Source organism: Aristolochia californica, unplaced genomic scaffold, assembly GCF_029961685.1.
Source record: "Aristolochia californica isolate CCGP_79_NKW_82.1479 unplaced genomic scaffold, dmAriCali1.0.hap1 SCAF_14, whole genome shotgun sequence".
In the NCBI taxonomy this organism is placed as follows: Eukaryota; Viridiplantae; Streptophyta; class Magnoliopsida; order Piperales; family Aristolochiaceae; genus Aristolochia; species Aristolochia californica.
In genome coordinates, this window is record NW_027181815.1 from 10047263 (window position 1) to 10067212 (window position 19950).

Genomic DNA, 19950 nt, shown 5'->3' on the forward strand with positions numbered 1-19950 from the left:
CAAGAAAATTCATTTGCAACTATAAGGAAATCAATGAATAAACATGCAAGTATCAATCTGCATTCACAATGAAACCATAAACCTTTGTGGTTAGATAATTGAGAAACTTACACTAACAATAGAAACAAAGAGAAGAAACTAGACAAGAAGTAGAGATTAAAAAAAAAAAAAAAAAAGGAGAACAAATGAACTTGGAAAGAGGTTTCTTACTAAAAACTTAGAAAATCACGAGCTAAAAGAAGTTATATAGAGCAAGTAGATCAACTAAATAAAAATAAAATGGAGCTCAACATTTAGTAAGCAACTCTACCTAATTGATAACATAAAAGTAAGAACATTGACAAAAGTTTCTACCAAGATATCTTCTGATTAGCTATTATCATGAAAGATTGATTTTCAGCTAGTATCTTCCACCAAGGTAGACAAAAAACTTCCCACACAAACACTTCCCATACAAAATGTATGCACCTCATTCAATGTTTTTCCTCTATGATCACATAGATCAATGTAAAAAAAGAATCGATTTTTCTAGTGCATAGAAATATCAATTTTATTGTCAGTACACAAATTTTTGTTGCATAGTATAGAAAATATCATTTCTATACAAAAAAATTCCCCTTAATCCCACATTGAAATACAATATCTGCAACAAGTGATTTACGTACCTGCAAAAGTCAAGACAGTCAAATAAGGTGGCTTATAATCATTCTAACAATCTTTGACTATAAGATTCACATTCGGAAGGTTGTAAATCCTCATTTGAATTTTTATGCAATTAGAGTTGTTTGGAGCCTATCAAAACATATTTATTTATAGTTTGTACCTCTTAAAAGAAAATTAAAAATGATCAGTAATGCTAGCCTATAAAATGAATTACATTTTTCTTAGTTTTGGATAATTTATTTTGTCATGGTCACTATGTGCACCACATCTGTGGTAAAGTATAGTTTTTTCAATTGATTGCTCCAATGCCCTTTATTGGCCACCCTTTAGTTTTTCCCCTGTACGTCTTGTTCTTGCAACATCAAGAGGATATACTTGTATTTTTTTTTTTCAGGTATCACAAATTTTTGACTTAGATTTATAGAGAATTGGGTTAAGTTCTTAAAAAAGAGCACAATCTTCTACATAGGATGTAAGTATCCTTCATCAAATAGAAAGCTCTATCTAAAACTCTTGCTATTTTTCTAGTAAGTTCATTTATTTTACGCAGTTTTATTCATCTAAATCTAGGCAATTCAACACCACTAGCATCCTCTTGTTCACCTTTTTAAGATCAGACTCTTTGGCAAATGGTAAACAATGAGAATATGCCTAAAAGGGATTCCTTAGAATTTAAGTAACATAAAATTATATTTTGTGATTTTTTATGAGGATGATACCAATCCTTTTGTATCATGTTTCTTACAGGTTATGACAACATAGTTCTAGACCCCTCATGTATACAGTAAGACTCTTCTCCCCAATGTACAATAAATGATACATGATACTCTCAACCATTTCATTCTAAAATTTATAAAAATAAGCTTTGTGTATATGCAAACCATTTGTCTTTCTATGTCAAATTTTGTCTTTACTTGTGGTTTATCATGATCCGCCTCAGATTTACGCTGTCTAATACACTTTAGTGTACTCTCAAAACACAAAGAATATGATAATGTAGTCTTCTTTGTCAAACACTTATCATGGTAAAAGTTTACACTTTCACTTCTTTTGGTAGTATGCATGTTTGCCATAAAAATAAGACATATCATGACCACTCATTATTTTGGAAACCATGTTCTTCTATTATATGGTTTCACTTCATCTCAAAGTCACTATGACTAATAGACTTATATGTGCAATTAAGAAAACATGTAATCCAATTTCTCTATCAACCTATTCAATATGTGATGATAGCCTTAGATGGATGCCTAGACATTACTTCCAACCTTGTCTCAAGCAACCAAAAAAATGTTTCAGTTTTTTATCTTTAATAAAGCCAACACCAATATTCATTGTTTGGCCATGATGGTTCAACGGTGTAAATATAAGAAAATATTGGTTGGTGTTATATGTTGGATAGCAAACAACAATAACAACAACATCACACCAAAATGATATATGTCTTTCTTGCTCATCCATTTATCCAAAGGCAATGTGACAACTTAATACTCTGTCTATCCTATATATGTGTGTGTATTACGTACATAAAATGAGATATTCTCCAATTTGAATCATTGTGAAATGCAAACAATGCTCCTTTGGCATCTGCAATCAATACTGATAATAAATGTACATAATATGAGATATTCTCCACCCCACGTAGTGGAAAATAGCTGCACTGTTAAAACAAACATTAACAAGGGAGAGAAGGCAGAAGAAGAGGAGAGGAATCGATGGACAAAAGGAGAGAAAAAAACAAAAACATTTGGGAGCTCCAACACCCTAAACGAGGGTCTGGCTCCAAACTCCTCCCCCTCCAAAAATACCCACGAAGAGAAGCAATATGGTGAAAGCTTTTTAGCTTTTATGAGCCCTCTTGATGTCTTCTTGACGACAGCAATCTGGTTATGAAGGGGGCAAGTGCTGCAAGTAGTGCCTTTGGGCACTCCTCGTGCGGAAGGTGCCCACATCCTGAGATAGCTACTAACCTCTGCAAAAAATAAAAATAATATATAAATTAAACCATTTCGTCAGGATACCTGAGAAAGCACAAAGGGTCAGTTGATCTCCTCATTTGGAAATGACTGAACCTCCTTTTTCCATGCAATGTCACCGATAAAAACCCTCAAGTAGAAGGCCAGTTATCTTAAGAGTCAAATTTCACATAGTAAATGGCAGACCTAATCAAAGAGGATCAACTAAAAGAACCAAAAAACATGAACTTACAGAATTTACAAGTTTTGAAGCCATGATTTGGGAAGATTTTAGTGAGACCAGTGCATCCTCAGCACCTGCAACCACTAAAATTGGCAAGTCTTGAACTGACTTAAGCAGGGTAGCTGCATTTTGTGATGAAAGGACTGTAGCATATGACTGCCTGCTTATTTCTTGAAGAGCTTCATCCCATCCTTCAACACATAAAGGTGCCTGCCATAATCCAATAAGAGACCAGCGTTAGTGATAGGAGGCCAACAGGACTTCAATTTGAAAACAAACCTTAATTGCATTTACCTTGTAGAGACTTAAAATCTCTGATGTTAGCTTGGTAGCATCATACCATGCTCTGCGATTAACCACCTGAGTTATCTCTGTTCGCAATAGAGGACGGACCATATGCTTCTTTCCCAGAGAAGTGTGCAACAGGATACGAGCAAATCCTGGCACAACTTCTCTTGACAAGTTGACACTCAGTAGTACCACTCCCTTCACCTCTACCTGAATAAATACATGAAAAAGGAACAAAACATTAGCCACACATTTGATTTAATTACACAGCTTTAGCTGGAGATCTTCCAAAAGAATTAGTATCTTGATTATAGGTGCAACTTCTCTTAAAGTTTTAAATTCTAGCAAGGAAGTCATATATTATTTGGTAAAAAAATATTATAAAGCAGAAGTTGCAACATACAATGAAATTATAATTTGACTTATAATAAAAATTCTCAATAATTTTTAAAGAGATTCACAGTATGAATTTCTAATTAGAGATTTGTTCCATAATCATATAGCTTTGTTGGTTAAAAGCCAGAAGAGAAGGCAAATCTCCAACTCACCAATCTCTTCCACATGGATGTGGCCAGTTTGATGAGATTGATCCCACCTTATTATTGTTGTATCTTTTTTTTTATGGGATCTACTGCAGCATCAGTCAATAGTTTTTCACTATACTATTTAATACAGTCACAAAACCAAATCAATATTACAATCTCGTCATACTATAAAATCTGGTTATCCCACAATAATATGGACTAACTACAATATTTCTCTTTTTCATATTATATTTTTCTATGCAATAGTACTTTTTAATGACAACAATATTGCATTAATAACAATCTTATCAAAAAGTTGCCTGAGGAAACCTGTCTCAGTTTCCAAGGTATAGCAATGACCAGGGTGGTCATTTCAAAGCGAACAGTTTTTACAGTCATCACAGAATAAAAGTCAATTACTGTTGCTCTTTTTCTGTGCAGTGCTTTTTTTCTGAGTAATCAACCAGACACAGTGTGCCGGAAATGTTTTAGTAATTTTTGGCACGTGAAAGCAAGCACCACAGCTTACACTGATCGAGTTAGCAGATGCTTGAAACCTCTCAACAGCTTTTAGTGCGAGTAAACCCGCATCATCATGTCCAACTAGCACCACAGAAGAAAAGCCCATGTGCAAACAGAAAGCAAGCAGTAGATCAACCTGAAACATTACACCAAAAGACACAGATGTAAACAATGCAAAAACAGAGGTAAACCCAAATGAATTTGAATGAACTTCTCAGTTTTGTTAAGCACGTGATCACTAACGTACACCCAAATTTCTCATACCATTACTTCTAATTAAATAATACAACTGCTCTTTTGCACACTATTGTCATGATATTAATGCAAAGAATCAATAGATAATAGGTTTAGAGAAAATAAACGTAAATGAGAAAAGGTCACCTAGTTCAATAAGACCATTTGTACCAATTCCTCTGAGAAAATTTATTGAAGTGTTTGTGCCTTCAGACATCTTATTATAAATTGAAAGAGGCACAGAGAGAGAGAGAGAGAAGCTTCTTTGCAACAGTATCTAATTTACATTGATGACAAAACTTGTTATGTAGGATAGACCATTGCTTGTTTTGTTCGATCAAGTGAACATTAATTTTTTTTCAATTTTTCCACTTGTAAGGAGCTATAAAAAAGTGGAAACAAAAATAACCTGAGATTCAACTGTATAAGGATTTGATAATTGCTTCTCCTCCCACTCCCGTTGTGGCCTAGAAGTCAAACCCCAGCCTGGTCGATCAAAGGCTGCAACAGTGCAACCAACTCGCCGAGCCAGTGGTCCCATCACATGCCTCCATGAGAACACCCCTCCCCCAAAACCATGAATAAGAACTATACCAAACTTCCCACTTTCCCTGTCTTTTAACAAGTTCACAGACTTAGGTAGACTCTCATCTTTATTACAATCCTCTAGGGTCAAAGTTGGAATCTCATCAGAAAAAAAATGTGTTGAAGATCCAGAACTAGCCAAAAGTGGGGCATACAGAGAGGACGGACTCTGGAAATGATTACTGAAACTTCTATGGAGATGATACTGATGACTCTTGGATGAGGCTGCTAGAGGTGTCCAATCAAATTTCAATCCTCCAGGGCTGATACATTCCGGACTAACACAGGGATTGGACTCGATGAAGGTCACTGAGGTCAGGGAGCGAGAGAGAGATGATTCAGGCAGGCTGAGCTTGTAATGGATTAGGAGACCTTGACAGGAGATAAATAAGCTGTCAAAGTCAGCAAGTAATCTAGCTGGGAGCTCCCCTTCATCACGGTTAGAGATAGGTCGTCTTTTTGTTTCAATGTCATTTTTCAAGATTTTCCCAGTGGAAGGAGTAGGAGAACGGGGGACCTTTTGGTAGCCACCAGAAAAAACGTTCTTGCAAGATAGAACCTGTGACAAAGATATATAAAAGTAGTGAGTCTCTGACTTCATCATCTGCGATGATAATGGATTAAAAAATAACATAAACAGCATCAAGTAAGACTTGAATTCAAATCAAGAGACAAATAAAAATTAAATAGGATATAGTAAACTCAGCGGCATTAAAAAAAAATGAAAGAATAAAGAGTTTGAAACTGTCTCATGTTTTTTGCCACTTTCGGATTCTTGGTTGATGGGAAGAGATTGAAGTAGCAATTTTTACATAAACCATTCAGGTGATAAGCATTGTATGAAATACAACTGTCAGGTTTTCAGTTTGCACCATACAGACAAAAAATTACTCTATCCGATGCATTAGGCAAACTTAAGTTGCAAAAGAATTTGACTTCAGAAAAATAAAATAAAAAGTTACCGCTTCAGGATCAATTCTGTGGAATAGTAGTTTCCTCCTCGCTCTGCAGCTAGTCCGATAAGCAACAACAACATGACCAAGAGCAAATACTAGGGAAGAAAGGAAAAGAACAGGCATCCCCCAAGATTTCTTTAAATGGAGCTTCCGCGTAGCCAATGAAGATGAAGTCTCAGCTTCAATTTCTGAATGTGTAGTAAAAAGACAGGCTTTCACAGACAAGATGAGGATAGAAATAAATGAACAGAGTGTTGTCGTTCCAAGATAAGGACCGTGGGAGAGTCCAGGCCCATCACACAAAGAGTAAACACCTGAAATCACAAATCTAACACCTCTTAATCCAAAGCAATGATGGAGCAGAAGGAAACTGTAAGATGAAAGTATAAATTGTTTCAGTACGTTTCTTTTTCTCTGCTCTTTAATACATTTCTTATTTGAACTTACATGCACCAAAACAAGGAAAAATAAAAAGAAGTATGACGCTTGCAGATTTTCACAAACAGTTCATTCCACTTGCCAAAAGAAGATTTTCAATCAAAGCTTTTGGTTTTAATTCAAACAGTACTGAGAATCATAAACGTGAGATAATTCAACTCAGTTAACATATACCGTTTCTTATGCAACCATAGAAAAGCCTTTTTTCTACTATTTGGTATGCATTTCTGGTACTAACATCTGAGAAGTGGCTCCTGAGGAAGCTCAGTTATGGATAAGGAAATAAAAATATGTCCAGGTAATCACAAAATCAACTATAGGAGTTAGCTATCATTGATCGTGAATGAGTATGAAGTTAATTTCTTTTTTTATTTAATTAATCATACACCAAAGAGGAGCTTACTTTGACTAAGTTATACAAATTTGGAGGAAATCTCAATCTTTCAGCATCTTGAGCTTCAACTATTTACAGAAATGAGCCACAAAGAGGTCCAAATATCGAGTTCATGCACATAAAAGACAACATGATTAATTTACTTTTTACGTCTCCAACTTCAAATTAAAGCTTTTATGGAAAAAAGTACCTCCACTTCCCGTCACTGGTGAAATGATGATCATGAAAACGGTAAAGACCCTCCAGCACGAAAACCCAGTTTGAGAAAATTAGTACAATTTCCGGAATTACGAAGAAAAACGAAAATATAATTCTTGTTATAAGAAGAAGTCTGCTAAGTTAAGAAAACATTTGCAACAAAAGAGACATATAAATCTTCGCCTGGGAAAACAATGAACGTGGGCAGAAAAAAAAGGGCATAGAGATCATGAAATGCAACAAGGGAAAATGTTCTTACAAGTAATTGCTAGCGACCTTACAATCGACGCAACGGGAATGTCCATCAAAGAGCGTCTGAAGCTGTATCTCGCCAAATGACCATTAAAGCTGTAACATCTCACGCATGTAAAGCTAGAAACCAGAACGCAGGGTACCAACACGTCCACAACCGCGACAAGGACCGGAGCAGACAACATTATAAGCGAAAAGACCATGGTTAACATAAAAAGGATGGTTCTGAAAGCCCTGCGTATCCGCTCCACATTCCCCTTTGCGGCAGCCATGACCTCAACGTCGCCGCAGCAACCGGATCTGACCAACAAAAAACTCTGCCCTCGGGGCTATCAAGTGGCTCGCGATTCCGCCGGTCGACAATCGTAAAAATTCGAAGAGGATCGAGAGAGAATCGAAACCCTAAGACACAAGGTTTCCGAGTTTGGCGACTGCAACTTACGGGCCATTTCCCCAAAACCTGAAAAGACAGTTTTTCCGCTAAAAGCAGAGACATAAAGAGGAGGCCATGGCTAGGGGTTTCAAATTCGTAGAAGGCCGGCAGAGAGTGTCTTCAGTCTCCCAATCGCTTCCTTTACAAAATCCGCACTTTTTCTCTTCCCAGCCTCTCTGCTCGGAGACAGAGAAGCATGGGTTGTTATTTGAAGCTTTGGATTTTGATTTGTTTTGAAATTTTGTATTCTTGGTTTTCACTTTTAATCCCGTAATTAACAATTAAAAATGTGTTTAACGGAAAGAGGTTACACACATTTTGGCTTTTAATGGAGTTTCCTTGTGGCGACATGACATCTGTAATCTATCTTCTTGCCCATTTGCCCTCCTCTTTTTCTGACAGTACTACCCTTCCATTTGAAATCCCAAGAGCAGTAACGCACTACCCTCACTGGATCAAAGACATGAAATCTCAAGTAGGAAATGCTGTATCACGAACCAGTTTGCATTTTGTAAAGATAAAACGAAGTGATCGTGATCGTGATCGATCGTTTTTTCATCTCGGGTCGTGCATCGATCAACTTCAACACAGAGACATCTTTCTTTTGATCTTTGAAGACGAGACTTCAGTGGAGGTAATCTTTCAAGAGGGTTGCATCAATCTTTCACGGAGGTTGCATCAATCTTTTCGCGTGGCAGACAAGGTGGTGGCGGCTTTTCTAAATAAAAAAAGTCTTCCAGTTTTCTTAGTTCGAATAATAAGTTTTTGACCCAAAATATAGATAATGAAAGAGCGTCAAGACACCATTGAAGGTCCAGAAAATCACCTCAGCGACAACGATATTGCGAGAGTTTTGGCTCCTCGGAATACGATGCAGATGGAGCAGATGATTGAGAAGTGAAGTTTTTCCCACCACGCAAGTGATGCTTTTGCTGGAGTCGTGGCATTTCTTGTTCCGAAAGAAAGGGCGAATTCAGGGAGAGAGCTGCTTCTTGTGCGAGGATGAGAAAGCGGAGATTACCCAACAAGGAATTAATGTCACTGTAAGAGAGAAAGATCTCGATGAAAATGTAGAAAAAAGAAGAAAACACAGAGCCACCGATCATGAAAGAGGAAGGATACTGTGACCAGTTCAAAATAATTGAACAATTGAAAGCAGAGAAAAAAACTGTGTATAGAAGACGGTTCAAATAACCCCCATGGATTCATATGATGCGATATAAAAAAGTTGCAGGAAGAGATTTCATGTTTCGATTCTGCTAAGATCAGTTTCCCAAATCTACAAGTGACTTAAAACAAATTTTTAAGTATTTTCTCATAATTTTTAGTTGAGATTTCATCAAATTTTACAAGAACTTATTTATTTAAGTTGCTTTCACTCCAATTTTTTATACCCTCAATTTCTAAGGCACCAAATATCACTCCAAGCACTCTCACACATTTTCAAACAAATAATCTCCCAAAAAATAAGCATTTTTAGGACTCTACTTTGAAATGATATTTGTTCATTCTAGGGTTTTAAGATTTGGAGCTAGATTTTAGGAATCCAAGTGTCAACATGCATGTATTTTAAAATTAATTGATTATACTTGGTCTAGTATATGTCAACTAGAGTTTTTTTTTTTTTACTTTGAAATCAAATTACTTTGTTCAGATCATTAGTTTGAGTTTTAAAATTTATGTTAGCATGGAGCTGCTTTAAGTGTTTCCCCTATTTGAAAATGAATCCAAGTTTTATTTCGAGCATTAATTTTAAAATCAAGTCATTAAGAATTTTTTGAACTACTATTACATAGAGTAGGTGCATAGGCTTTTGTCTAGTTTATGGTTATATTATAAATTTTGCCTAAGAAAATACACATTTGTAAAGGGTTGAATTATAAGCAAGTAATTATTGCAAGCTTTGTTCAAGCCTTGTGTAAGCAAGAATGTCCCCTATAAAAAAATTGTTGAGATAAATCATTGTGGCTGAGGCTAAGTTGTTGATAAACCCTTTGTGGGTCTAATTTGTGTCGCATAGTTGGTTGTTAATATCTCATTGAGGGCATAAGCTAGAAGATCTTGTTTGTTATTGTAGAAGTCGTAAGTCCGAGTGTAGGTAAGTGTTGCTAATAAATCACTTTGTGGGTAAGTGGGTAAGTGGGTTTAGTTAGCTACAAGAAATTCTCTTTGCGATTCTAAATGGGAGAGCCCAATGTATTATAAATCTATGTGAGGGTATGCATTGTAAATTAATTATTATGGTTAATTGAGTGGTGTAACTCAAATTGTTAATCAAATTTTGAGGTATTTCTACTTCAAAAGTTAATTCATAATGTTCGGGGAGGCAAACGACATCTATAATAAATAGTGACTAAAGTTAGTTTCAATAATCCCTACACAAGGATTGAAATTGTTCGAAAGTGGGAACACAAAAAATAAACTAAAAAGAATATAAAAATGTAGCAAAATAATCAAGGATGTGTATTCACCCCTTTCAGTCAATTGGTCCTAGAGATGACTCTTTATTTACCATCCTGCCATCACTATGTGGGCCTTCTCCTTGGTCTATGGGCCTTTTGAGCCCATCTTCCACATCTCTTGGATGCGTGAGCCTTCCTTGGTCCTATGGGCTTGAGCCCATTGTCTAACACATTTGGATATGTGGGCCTTCCTTGGTCATGTAGGCTTAGGCCCATTTTCCAACACTCCGCCTCAAGTAGGGGGTGTGAGAACATCATGAATGATTAGCTTGCTGTAAATAGTGTATAGGATCTTCTTGTATAAAATGGTAGTCCACTGTATCTTCCAACACTCCCCCTCAAGTTGGTGGTCTCTTCCATGAGGCCCATCTGACATAATATAAGTGAGAGTAAAATCACTCCTAATCGTAACATCGCTCCATACTCCAGTCAAATAACTCATGCTAGATGTTGGGCACACTCATATATTATGTAGGTAGTAGGTCTATAGGCATTGCTCAGAAGTGTAGTAAAACTCCTCCATCACCGTGTCCCTCCACAAGACACCGACTCTCAAATGGTAGGAGTAATAAATGTCAATTCAGGGGGATAACGAGTAATCACCCAGAAGATAATATTTTGGGGCCACCATGTACTTTTTTCTTCATCGGGATAACCAATGCTGACAACAGTTAACAAGAGAGAAGTCCTTCTTCAATAATAATGTCTCGGCCAAAGAGACACAATAGCAACAGCTGAAATGAGCCTAGGCCCAATAACACGTACCAAATAATGAAAATCCATAAAAAAGACTCATAAAATAATCCATTGCGAGTCTGTGCACCAAATAATATGTTGACCAGGGAATAAGCTGCCAATACTTCAAAATAATAATCCAGCCGGAGAAAAAGGGACCAAGTCAACCCGAGTCACGGAAGAAATACGTATAGACCTCGGGACCCGGACATGTATAACCAAGGAAAAAAATAAGTGGGAAAGTCGGGTTTATTGGATCGAGTTGACCCAGACTCGCTAGGTTAACCTGAGTGAAACAGAATGAGTCTAGCGCACACTCGCTAGGTTAACCTGGCGGAATAGAATAGACCCGGTTCGGGTCACTAGTCAAAGCCCGCACTCCATTAAACCTAGTTTCCTAACTTAGAAACATTTAATTTTGCAACAGTATCTCTTCTTCCCCGAGCGCCGAACAACTTGAGACAACGTCGTCGTCACCAAAGCTGCCAAAGGAAAGGCTAGCAAAGAGATTCTATCTTCAGAAGTTACAGAAGTTACAACGAGGACCAACAAGGAGATTCTAAAATTAGTAGAGTCATCATCCAGAAATGGCAACACGAAGGAAGGTCATGAGACTTTCCGAAAAAGTAGAGATAATAACAGCTAGCTAGAGATCAGTTGTTCCAAAATACGCAGTGTGAAGGAAACTTTTCGAAAATCAATCCATCGTAATAAGAGGATGAGATCCAGCAAGATAATCTTCAGAAGAATATATAGGCTGGCAATGAACCAATGATGAACTAGCAAGTTCCGTCAGTGCATAACAAGTTAGATGACAATGGATCAATCAGCATAGGTGCTTCGAAAAAAATATACCAACAAAGTTGCCAATAATAGAAGCTCCTGATGACGATATGCTAAAAATGGTTGTTGGCTTCTCTGACCGAATCCTGTCCAAGCGGATCAGTCAATGTGGTAGTCTTGAATTGAGACAGATCCTTACCTTTACTTTTCTAATAATTACCAGCAGAATAAGAACAAGATTTTGGCTTCTTTGAAGTAAGATTTTGAGGCTTCATTTTTTTGAATTTCTAACTCAAAGGCATATGAGAAATTGATCTAACCATCAGTAGAGGTAAAAGGGGCGGCTAGATGAGGCAGAGCACGTTCTTCTCCAGTGATGCGACAAATTTTCCAGTGATCAGAAGGTCGGCTGGCAAAATATTCAGAAGATAACTTACAACAGATTTCTTGGAAGAGGAAAGGCCTCTCTATCCATCTTCATGGAACTATAATTGTCCCCAAGGTTCATCGAATCCGTCATCATATAGTGGCATCTATTCCTTCCCCCAAGCTTCATAGAATGACTTTAGGCCCAGGAAATCCCACTGGCAGAATATAAACCAACCATCGCTATGGCAGATGTGATATGGACAAAACATGCACCAACCATCGCTACGGTAGATGTGATACTACATCTATGTTATCTGGTTCAAGTTGGGATGACTACCATTACCTCCTAGTTTGAGGGGGAGAAGTAGAATAAGAATTACAAGAAAAATGTATTTGATTTCATATGTTGTGGTAATTTTAATGTGACAAAAATATTTAAGAATAAGGGGGAGCACAAAAGATGAAGTTTTTGCATATAAGAAGAATTTTTTTCAGCAAAAAAAATTGAAGACCAAGAATCCTCGTTTTTGCAAGCTGAAGTTATAAACTCCAGCTTGAGTGGGAGTGTTGAAGTGAAGATATGAAAGTCTCTTACATGACTCTCACAGTAAGCAATCTCACAGAGCTAGAATTAATATGGTGGAATCTTACAAGAGTCTCACAAGAGTATCTCACTTTAAAGGTGTTTTAGTTATGTTAATCTTCTATTTATGTTGAGTTATTTAATTATGCTAGGACTTATCTTTAAGTGTAAAAGTTTGGGTGTAATCGGGACAAGGGTAGTTTAATTGTAATTGGATTCTACTACTTTCCTCTATTATAGATAAGAGTTCATGTACTCTGATAACAACAAGTAAATAAAGTTTTTCTCTTTTCCATAAATTCTATAGTTTCTAGTAGTGCCTCCAAGCTTCATATGCTTCCACTGCTTCCTTCTTGGATGAAATTCTCTTCTTCTTAGACAATATTGCTCTTAAGTGACTTCTGAACTTGCCATTTTCATCCTGCTTTGATACAAGTTGTTATTAGGTGCATTAGGATTGCTAACAAAAAACTCTAAACAAAAATCATGTGGCCCAGTTGCTAAATGGAACTCTCATGGCTAGTAAACCTACCAAAATGTTGCACACGGACGCAAAAAAATAGCAAAACACAAAGCAAGATAAAAACTAAAAATCAATGGGGTTTATGGCAACGTTACATATCCCCCTTTGTGTCGGTTAGAGACCAACAATAACGACGTAGGTTGCAATTTTGCTTTATGACAAACTTTACACAGGCTACCCCCTTAATGACCTTAAAGCTTGCTTTAGTGACCTATCTTTATTGCTTTAATGTCTAACCTTTTATAGTTTGATTAGGGCAAGGTCACCTTTGAGTCAATAGGTCCCATGCAACCAAGAATGAACCGGTCTTCACTCCGGTTGCAACCACAATTCACCCCTAGATGCTCCTTGCGTTGGCACTCCTCTGTTGAGGCACCGACATTTAAAGCTTTAAATAGCCTTGACGATTAGATAATTGTACCACCAAAAATAAAAATAAAAATAAAAATTATTAAAATTTTAACAGATTCTTATAATTATATCTTTTTACTTTTTAGTTTATTTTTTTAAATATTTTTATAAATAAAAACAGAATTTTTATCATTTTTCAAAACACATTTTGAAATCAAATTTTATAGTCAATTTAAAATATATATTTTATCTAATTCTCCACCTGGCAACATCCCTAGTGATAGGTATTTAAATTATTTAATTTTTTTGAAAAGGTTCCTGCGAGGGCATTTTCGTCAATCCACACTCTGTATGAACAAGACATTCCGAACTCCCCTCATAGAGGCTAGTAGGAGACAACGGTCTTTGCATCTTTCCGGTTTTCTGTACTCCCCAACCGTATTTCGAGAACGTGACCGTTAGCCATTGTGGAGATCGTGGTCAGACCATAAAAACCAAAAGTGATCGGAAAAAAATACTCACTACGAGCTGTCACCTCATCTACTCAGACGCGTCTCGGGATGTCCGACACGGTTCAATCCCCGGTTAGATTTCTCAGACGATTCTCGGCCTCGCGCGCTCCACCTCCAGCTCCACCGCCACACACCCTGCCTGTCTCCGTAATTAATTAAATACAGAATCGAATCCGTTTGAAGGAGACAATGCGAAGGAGTAGGTGAAAATGGGATTCCTGAGCTGTCACGGCCAGTTGGTTAAACCAAGCCTGATCTCAAAATACTGAACCGTGGGCAGGCTTTAGCTTTTAACAACAAAAAAGATTAAAAAAATAAAAATGGCAGCCTTTACCCTGCAATCCGTTCCTAGACAGGTCAACCAGGAAGTACGCTTTGGTAATGCAGAAAGCCTGAAACGGGAGATATAATAACTGGGAAGAGGGAATCATCTTGTCATTCCGATTCGGCAGTGACGATGATTGGGTCCTACTAATCTGTTTCTGTTTTGTCGTTTCAGAACCAGTTTTCTCCCACGGTGGTTTTCCATTTCGGCTTTGTAGTCTAGAGTTTGATGATATCATGCGAGTGTTTTCTTCTTCTTTTAGTTTCTTTTTCTTCTTTTGATCTGTGAGCAGTGTGGTCGTTCGGAGGATTTTTACTCTTTAGAAAGCACTCTAAAGAGAATGCAAATGTAAGAAAGGCTTTGTTTCTGTGATCTTGAATGGCTGAAACATCCTGAAGTGGTAAATGCAGCAAATGCTTATACTGAATAATATTTTGTCCCATGTAAGATGAACAAATGATAGTTCTCGGAACAGACAAATCGATCGACACAGAGAATATCATATCGTCTCTTGATCGTGAGTCCCCGTGACTCAAATCACCTGAAAGGATTCCATCCAGAGCCTATCTGCATATCTGGGTGTCCTTCGCAATCTCTGTTGATTCTTTTTCTGCACTGAGGTTATTGTTAATGAGGCGATCGTAGCTTTTCCGTACACGCCTGACACCTTCGTCTTCCTTTGTCCAGCTCTGTTGATATCTTAATCCTTGCCTTCGACTCTTTTACTCGTTTCTCTCGGAAATGGACGATTTGAAGTCTTCCGACATAAAACTGGTTTCGTCTGCACTTGTTGTATTATCTTCATCATAGGCAACAGCCAAAATACAAAATGTTCCATGAATGAACTATTTTCTCTTTTCTGGCGTGTGATTTCCAGAAAAAGGGAGTGTGATTACAGAGTTCCATTACGAAGTAATAAGGTGAAGGGGAAAACAACATGTTCTAAGTAATAAATTATGCTGCAAATTCTGGAAGAGCGTTTGGACGTGTTACAAGGAATATGAAACCTGAATTGATCCAATTTGCGATATAAAATGGATTTGATTGAATCTTAAGGTTTTAAACCCAGTCTAATATGTGAATATATGACGTAATCAGTAAATAATTTATTTTTAAAATTAATATATTAATTATGAAGATTATAGATCTAATAACATCGATATCAAGCATTTTAACTAAGCATTTCTATCCTATAACCTATGCCATTCGATCAATTCTTGATCACAATCAAACGGTTCCTTCGTTATATCATTCTTCAAGCCCTAGCTCTAAATGTCCCCATAGGAACTTATGTCCATACTTAAAAATCCAAGCAAACTATAATCATATGTGTGTTGGATTCATGATATTTTGCCCTTTATGGTGGTTCTAATAAGAGTACATTCAACTTTATAACTTAATCAAATATTACTATATGATAAGCCGAATTAAGATATCAAATACTTTGTTCCATCTGCATTATAATCCACTTCAATTTGCACCCGATCCTATTAACAACACTCGCAGATGAAAAATAAATATTAATTCACCTAATCCAATCTAATCCAAAATAATGTATATGGGTCAAACTTTTGTAAATTGATTAGTAATGGGTTACATATGGTCATGTGGTCCTCAATTTGACTTTGACATATTTAATTGCAGCCCCAAATGGTGAGTGATTGACCAAGAATTTTGAAAATTCATGAAGGTAATTGAAGACCTTAAAGTCGAAAGTTGAAAGTTGAAAGTTGTGGTTGAGAAGAAATCAATTAGGAAGATACCTAATACCAAGACTTAAATTTTCACTTTTTTTTTTTTTTTTTTTTTTCAGTTTGGGTATGATGTTTGCTCTTAAATTTGGGTAAACTCTTTTCTAAGGATGAGTGTGTCACTATGGAGCAATTAGTTTTAAGTTCACTTAAAAGTTGAATGGGATGAGACTCATCAAGAGTAGAAAAATCAAGTATCTTAAATTTGCCTTCAAGGGGCCTCAAGGCATACTTAGGGCACCTTGACCTCTCTCACAAATATTCTCTTGCTCCCATATTTGGGTTAAGTGGCATATACCATTGAGATTGTTCTTTGGGATTCTTCTCAAGAATTATGGCCACCTTTAGGGGCTTAACTTCCAATGGTCAGAAAATGACTAGTTTGCGTTTTTGCTATATAAATTTTCACATTCCTCAAATGAGTTAAAAACTTTCATAAATCATTTTGCAACAAAAATTACTCAATTTTATTAAACTACAAATTGCAAATCGTTCACTAGATCCAACAATGTATTTATACAAACTTCTCATGTTAAGCCTTGTGGAATTCATTACTTGTTTTTTTTGGTTATAGAAACCGGGAAGTTCCATTACTTAGGTTGTTATTCAGCTTCCATATTCATTTTTATTTGAATGGTTGACTAGCATGTACTATGAAAATAAGAGAGATTTTTCTTTGGAGGAAAATTGTACCTAGGCGTATGCTTAGTGCACGTTGTAAGTGTTAGAAAAAATATGTACCAAATCCACATGGAATTTCTTCGTGAAATCAATAGGGTATTCGAGCAAGGATTATTCTAATTGTAAGGAATTAGATGACTTAATTCCAAACTAACAAGAGCAATAATAATAAACGTAGAAGAAGGAAAAACAAACACGAAGAAAAAGAACAAGATTTATACAGACTTGCTTCAAGGTGAGACTACACTTGTCTTATGTCGTTGTAAGAATCCACTATGAAGATGAAATGGTTTACAAAAGAAATCACACACACTCATACACACTATGAAGATGCACCAACAAGTAAAGAAATAAAAAATGAATGATTAAATTCCAAGTTATGTAGAGATTCTCAAGAACTCTAACTATGTAGAAGCCAAATCCAAAGCTTCAAATTTGAGGTACAAATAATGTTTTTGGACTGTAGGGCATATTTCATTCACAACATGTTTTATCGATGCATATCAGAGTTTTAAACATGTTAGAATCACTTAGGATAGCTTTATCATGCTTCAAAGCCTAAATTAGAAAATTGGGTTTGGCATAATCAATCGTTACTTCACAGTGATCTATTATCCATAATGCAACCAAGCAAAAAATATAAAGAATGATCGATCCATCAGGGTTATTGATCGATTAGATAGATTTTGAATTCTAGGGTTTAATCCATGGATAACTTGGTTTGAGAAGAAGAAGAAGAAAGAAGAAGAAATAAGAAAAATAAATAAGAAGAAAGAAGGAAGAAGAGAAGATGGGAAGGAGAAGGCAAAAACATAAGTTGAGGAGAGAACTTTAGGGGTTAAGAGAGAGAACAGGAAGGTGCTCCTCTCCATATCCTTCTTATTTATATAGGTGGGGCATGGATGACCTAATACATAAGAATAAAAAAAAAATTAAACTACCTACTAATTACAGCTTATGCCACTCACTCTCATAATTACATAGAATAATACCACTCAAACTACTTCAACACTCTCCCCCTCAAGTTGGGGAGAAAACATGAAATATTCCCAACTTGGAGCAGGTATTTGTGAGTGACTTTGCAACAATAGCCTTTGTGAAGATGTCCACCAATTGATTCTTTGAAGGGATATACTGCATAGACATTATTCTGGCTTGAAGTTTTTCTCGTATGAAATGACAATTGATGACTGGCATAGTTTAATATATTTTTATCACCTCTTTACATTAAAACTTAGTCTAATTTTATTTATTTTCATTGATTTTAGGTTTCATTCTTGTTATTTAAAATTTATGTCAGATTTGAAGAAAATAAAGATCTAAATTTTACCGGTGCAATTTGAGGATAAAAATCAAGTTTGATATTTTTAAGATGCTAAAGACACATATACCGAGGCATGAAAATAAGTGGCCCAAGTCTAGCTGACCCACTGAGTTGACTCGGACCGAGTTGGCCTGAGGTAACTTAGTTGATAGGTGCTGCTCGACAGCAGCAAGAAGGGTAGCCAGGTTCGCTGTTGACCCGACAAGGTCTGGTCCGAGACTCGGCAGCCGATTGAACCAGAAATTTAAATCAGGTTTCCTTAGGAAATCTGATTTTTCATGATCTTCCTCTCTGCAATGCTCGCTCCCGAATAGCGCGGGACAACGAAAATTCGAGACAAACTCGGATTCAGTAAACCAAACTCGGAATTGAATCCAGTGAGACTTCCGAAAAATAGCAAGGAGAATCGGAATGGACTGCTGATCAAGCGACAAAAATAACTACGAAAGAATAGAGATTTCGGGAGATCTGTTTTGGGAAAAAAGAGTTGACGCACGACGAGGAGGCTGAGATAGTGAATATTTTCCTAGTGTTTGTGGAAAAAGAGCTGCGACGCAGGGACTGAGAACGGCAACTGCGAGACGGAAGAGAAACAGAGCGACTGCGACGCGGGGACTGAGAACTGCGAATGCGAAGACGGAAGAGAAACAGAGCTGAAACGCGAGGACTATTTTTCATTCTTCATTTTCCTTCCATTATTCTCAGAAAAATTATGGTGAATTCGTTTATGTTAAATTTATTTTTTAGCATGAGCTAAATTTTATTTGTTCTAGGAAAACGATGTAATCTAGTTCTGAACTATGCTTGATTTTCGATACTAATTTAAAGTAATTCTTTCTTTGTTTATCTGATTTATTCTGAGTTTATTGCTTCTAGTTAACTGCCCATTAATTAGATGATTTTAATCTTATGATTTGCTATGGAAAGAGGGAATTATAGGATAGATATTGAATATTTTGGCATAGGTAAATATAAAGATTGAAAGATTGTATGAACCTATGTAGTATTTAAATCATTAGTCTTATTGTTTTCTTGCTTTATCAATTTGCATACTCTTGTGTAAAATGATGAACAAGAATAATTTCCAATTGACTATCGAAAGAGGCTTTTGGATGAATTAGAGATTTGCTAATAAACAGAAAGACTTAAATTAAATTAGTTAGATGAGTAAAGCATAATGAGGAATCAGGTGAAATCGATTTCCTAGAAGTTTTTTTTCCCATTAATTTGATCTTCAAACATCATTTTTCTTTTCCTTTGCGTATTTTTCTTTGAATTGATTTTATTTTGAATTGCAGTTACAAACATCTTAGTGATTTCTCTAGATAAAATTAAGATTAGTATAATTTCGGTATTTGTCAAAAGTAAGTTACCAATCCTTGAGGATGATACTCTTCTCATCACTTTATTATAAAATTACGATACTATGCACTTGCAGTTTTGCACCGATCAAGTTTTTGGAATCTATCTAAATGTGCTTGGTTCTCTCATGAAAGACTGAATTGGTTGCATTATGGATAACTATATGATTGTCACAATGAAGCTATATAGGCTTAGTTATCCGAAATCCAAGCTCAATCATGAATGATTTTAACCATAATAATTCAATTACTGCAAGTGCCATAACTCTATATTCAGCTTCCACACTCAATCTAGCCACTACATTTTGTTTTTTGCTTCCTCGGGTGACTTGATTCCTCCCAATAGAAGTGGATTTTTTGTCATAAGGGAACCCAACTTAGTCAGCAACACCTTCAATTTCTTTATGACCAAGATACTTGTATAACAGCTCTAGATCTAGACTTTTCTTGAGATACTAAAGGATTCTTTCCAACGTTTCCCAATGTGGTTTTTGTGATTGATGC

General features: G+C 36.2%; 1 protein-coding gene across 2 annotated transcripts; it reads right to left on the reverse strand.

Moving 5' to 3' along the window:
- Positions 1-2219: 2219 nt before the first annotated feature.
- On the reverse strand, positions 2220-8633 carry LOC137949871 (uncharacterized). 2 transcript variants are annotated; one of them, XM_068796097.1, is made up of 8 exons: positions 8513-8633; positions 7261-8404; positions 5978-6285; positions 4840-5574; positions 4204-4332; positions 3157-3360; positions 2872-3072; positions 2220-2635 (listed from the first exon to the last, which is right to left on the reverse strand). In XM_068796097.1, the coding sequence occupies exons 2-8, from the start codon at positions 7523-7525 to the stop codon at positions 2510-2512; spliced, it is 1968 nt and encodes a 655-aa protein (XP_068652198.1). In that variant the 5' UTR covers positions 7526-8404; positions 8513-8633; the 3' UTR covers positions 2220-2509. The 2 variants fall into 2 exon arrangements, with proteins under 2 accessions (XP_068652198.1, XP_068652199.1); XM_068796098.1 differs by having other exon boundaries at positions 7261-8419.
- Between the last annotated feature and the right edge of the window lie 11317 nt (positions 8634-19950).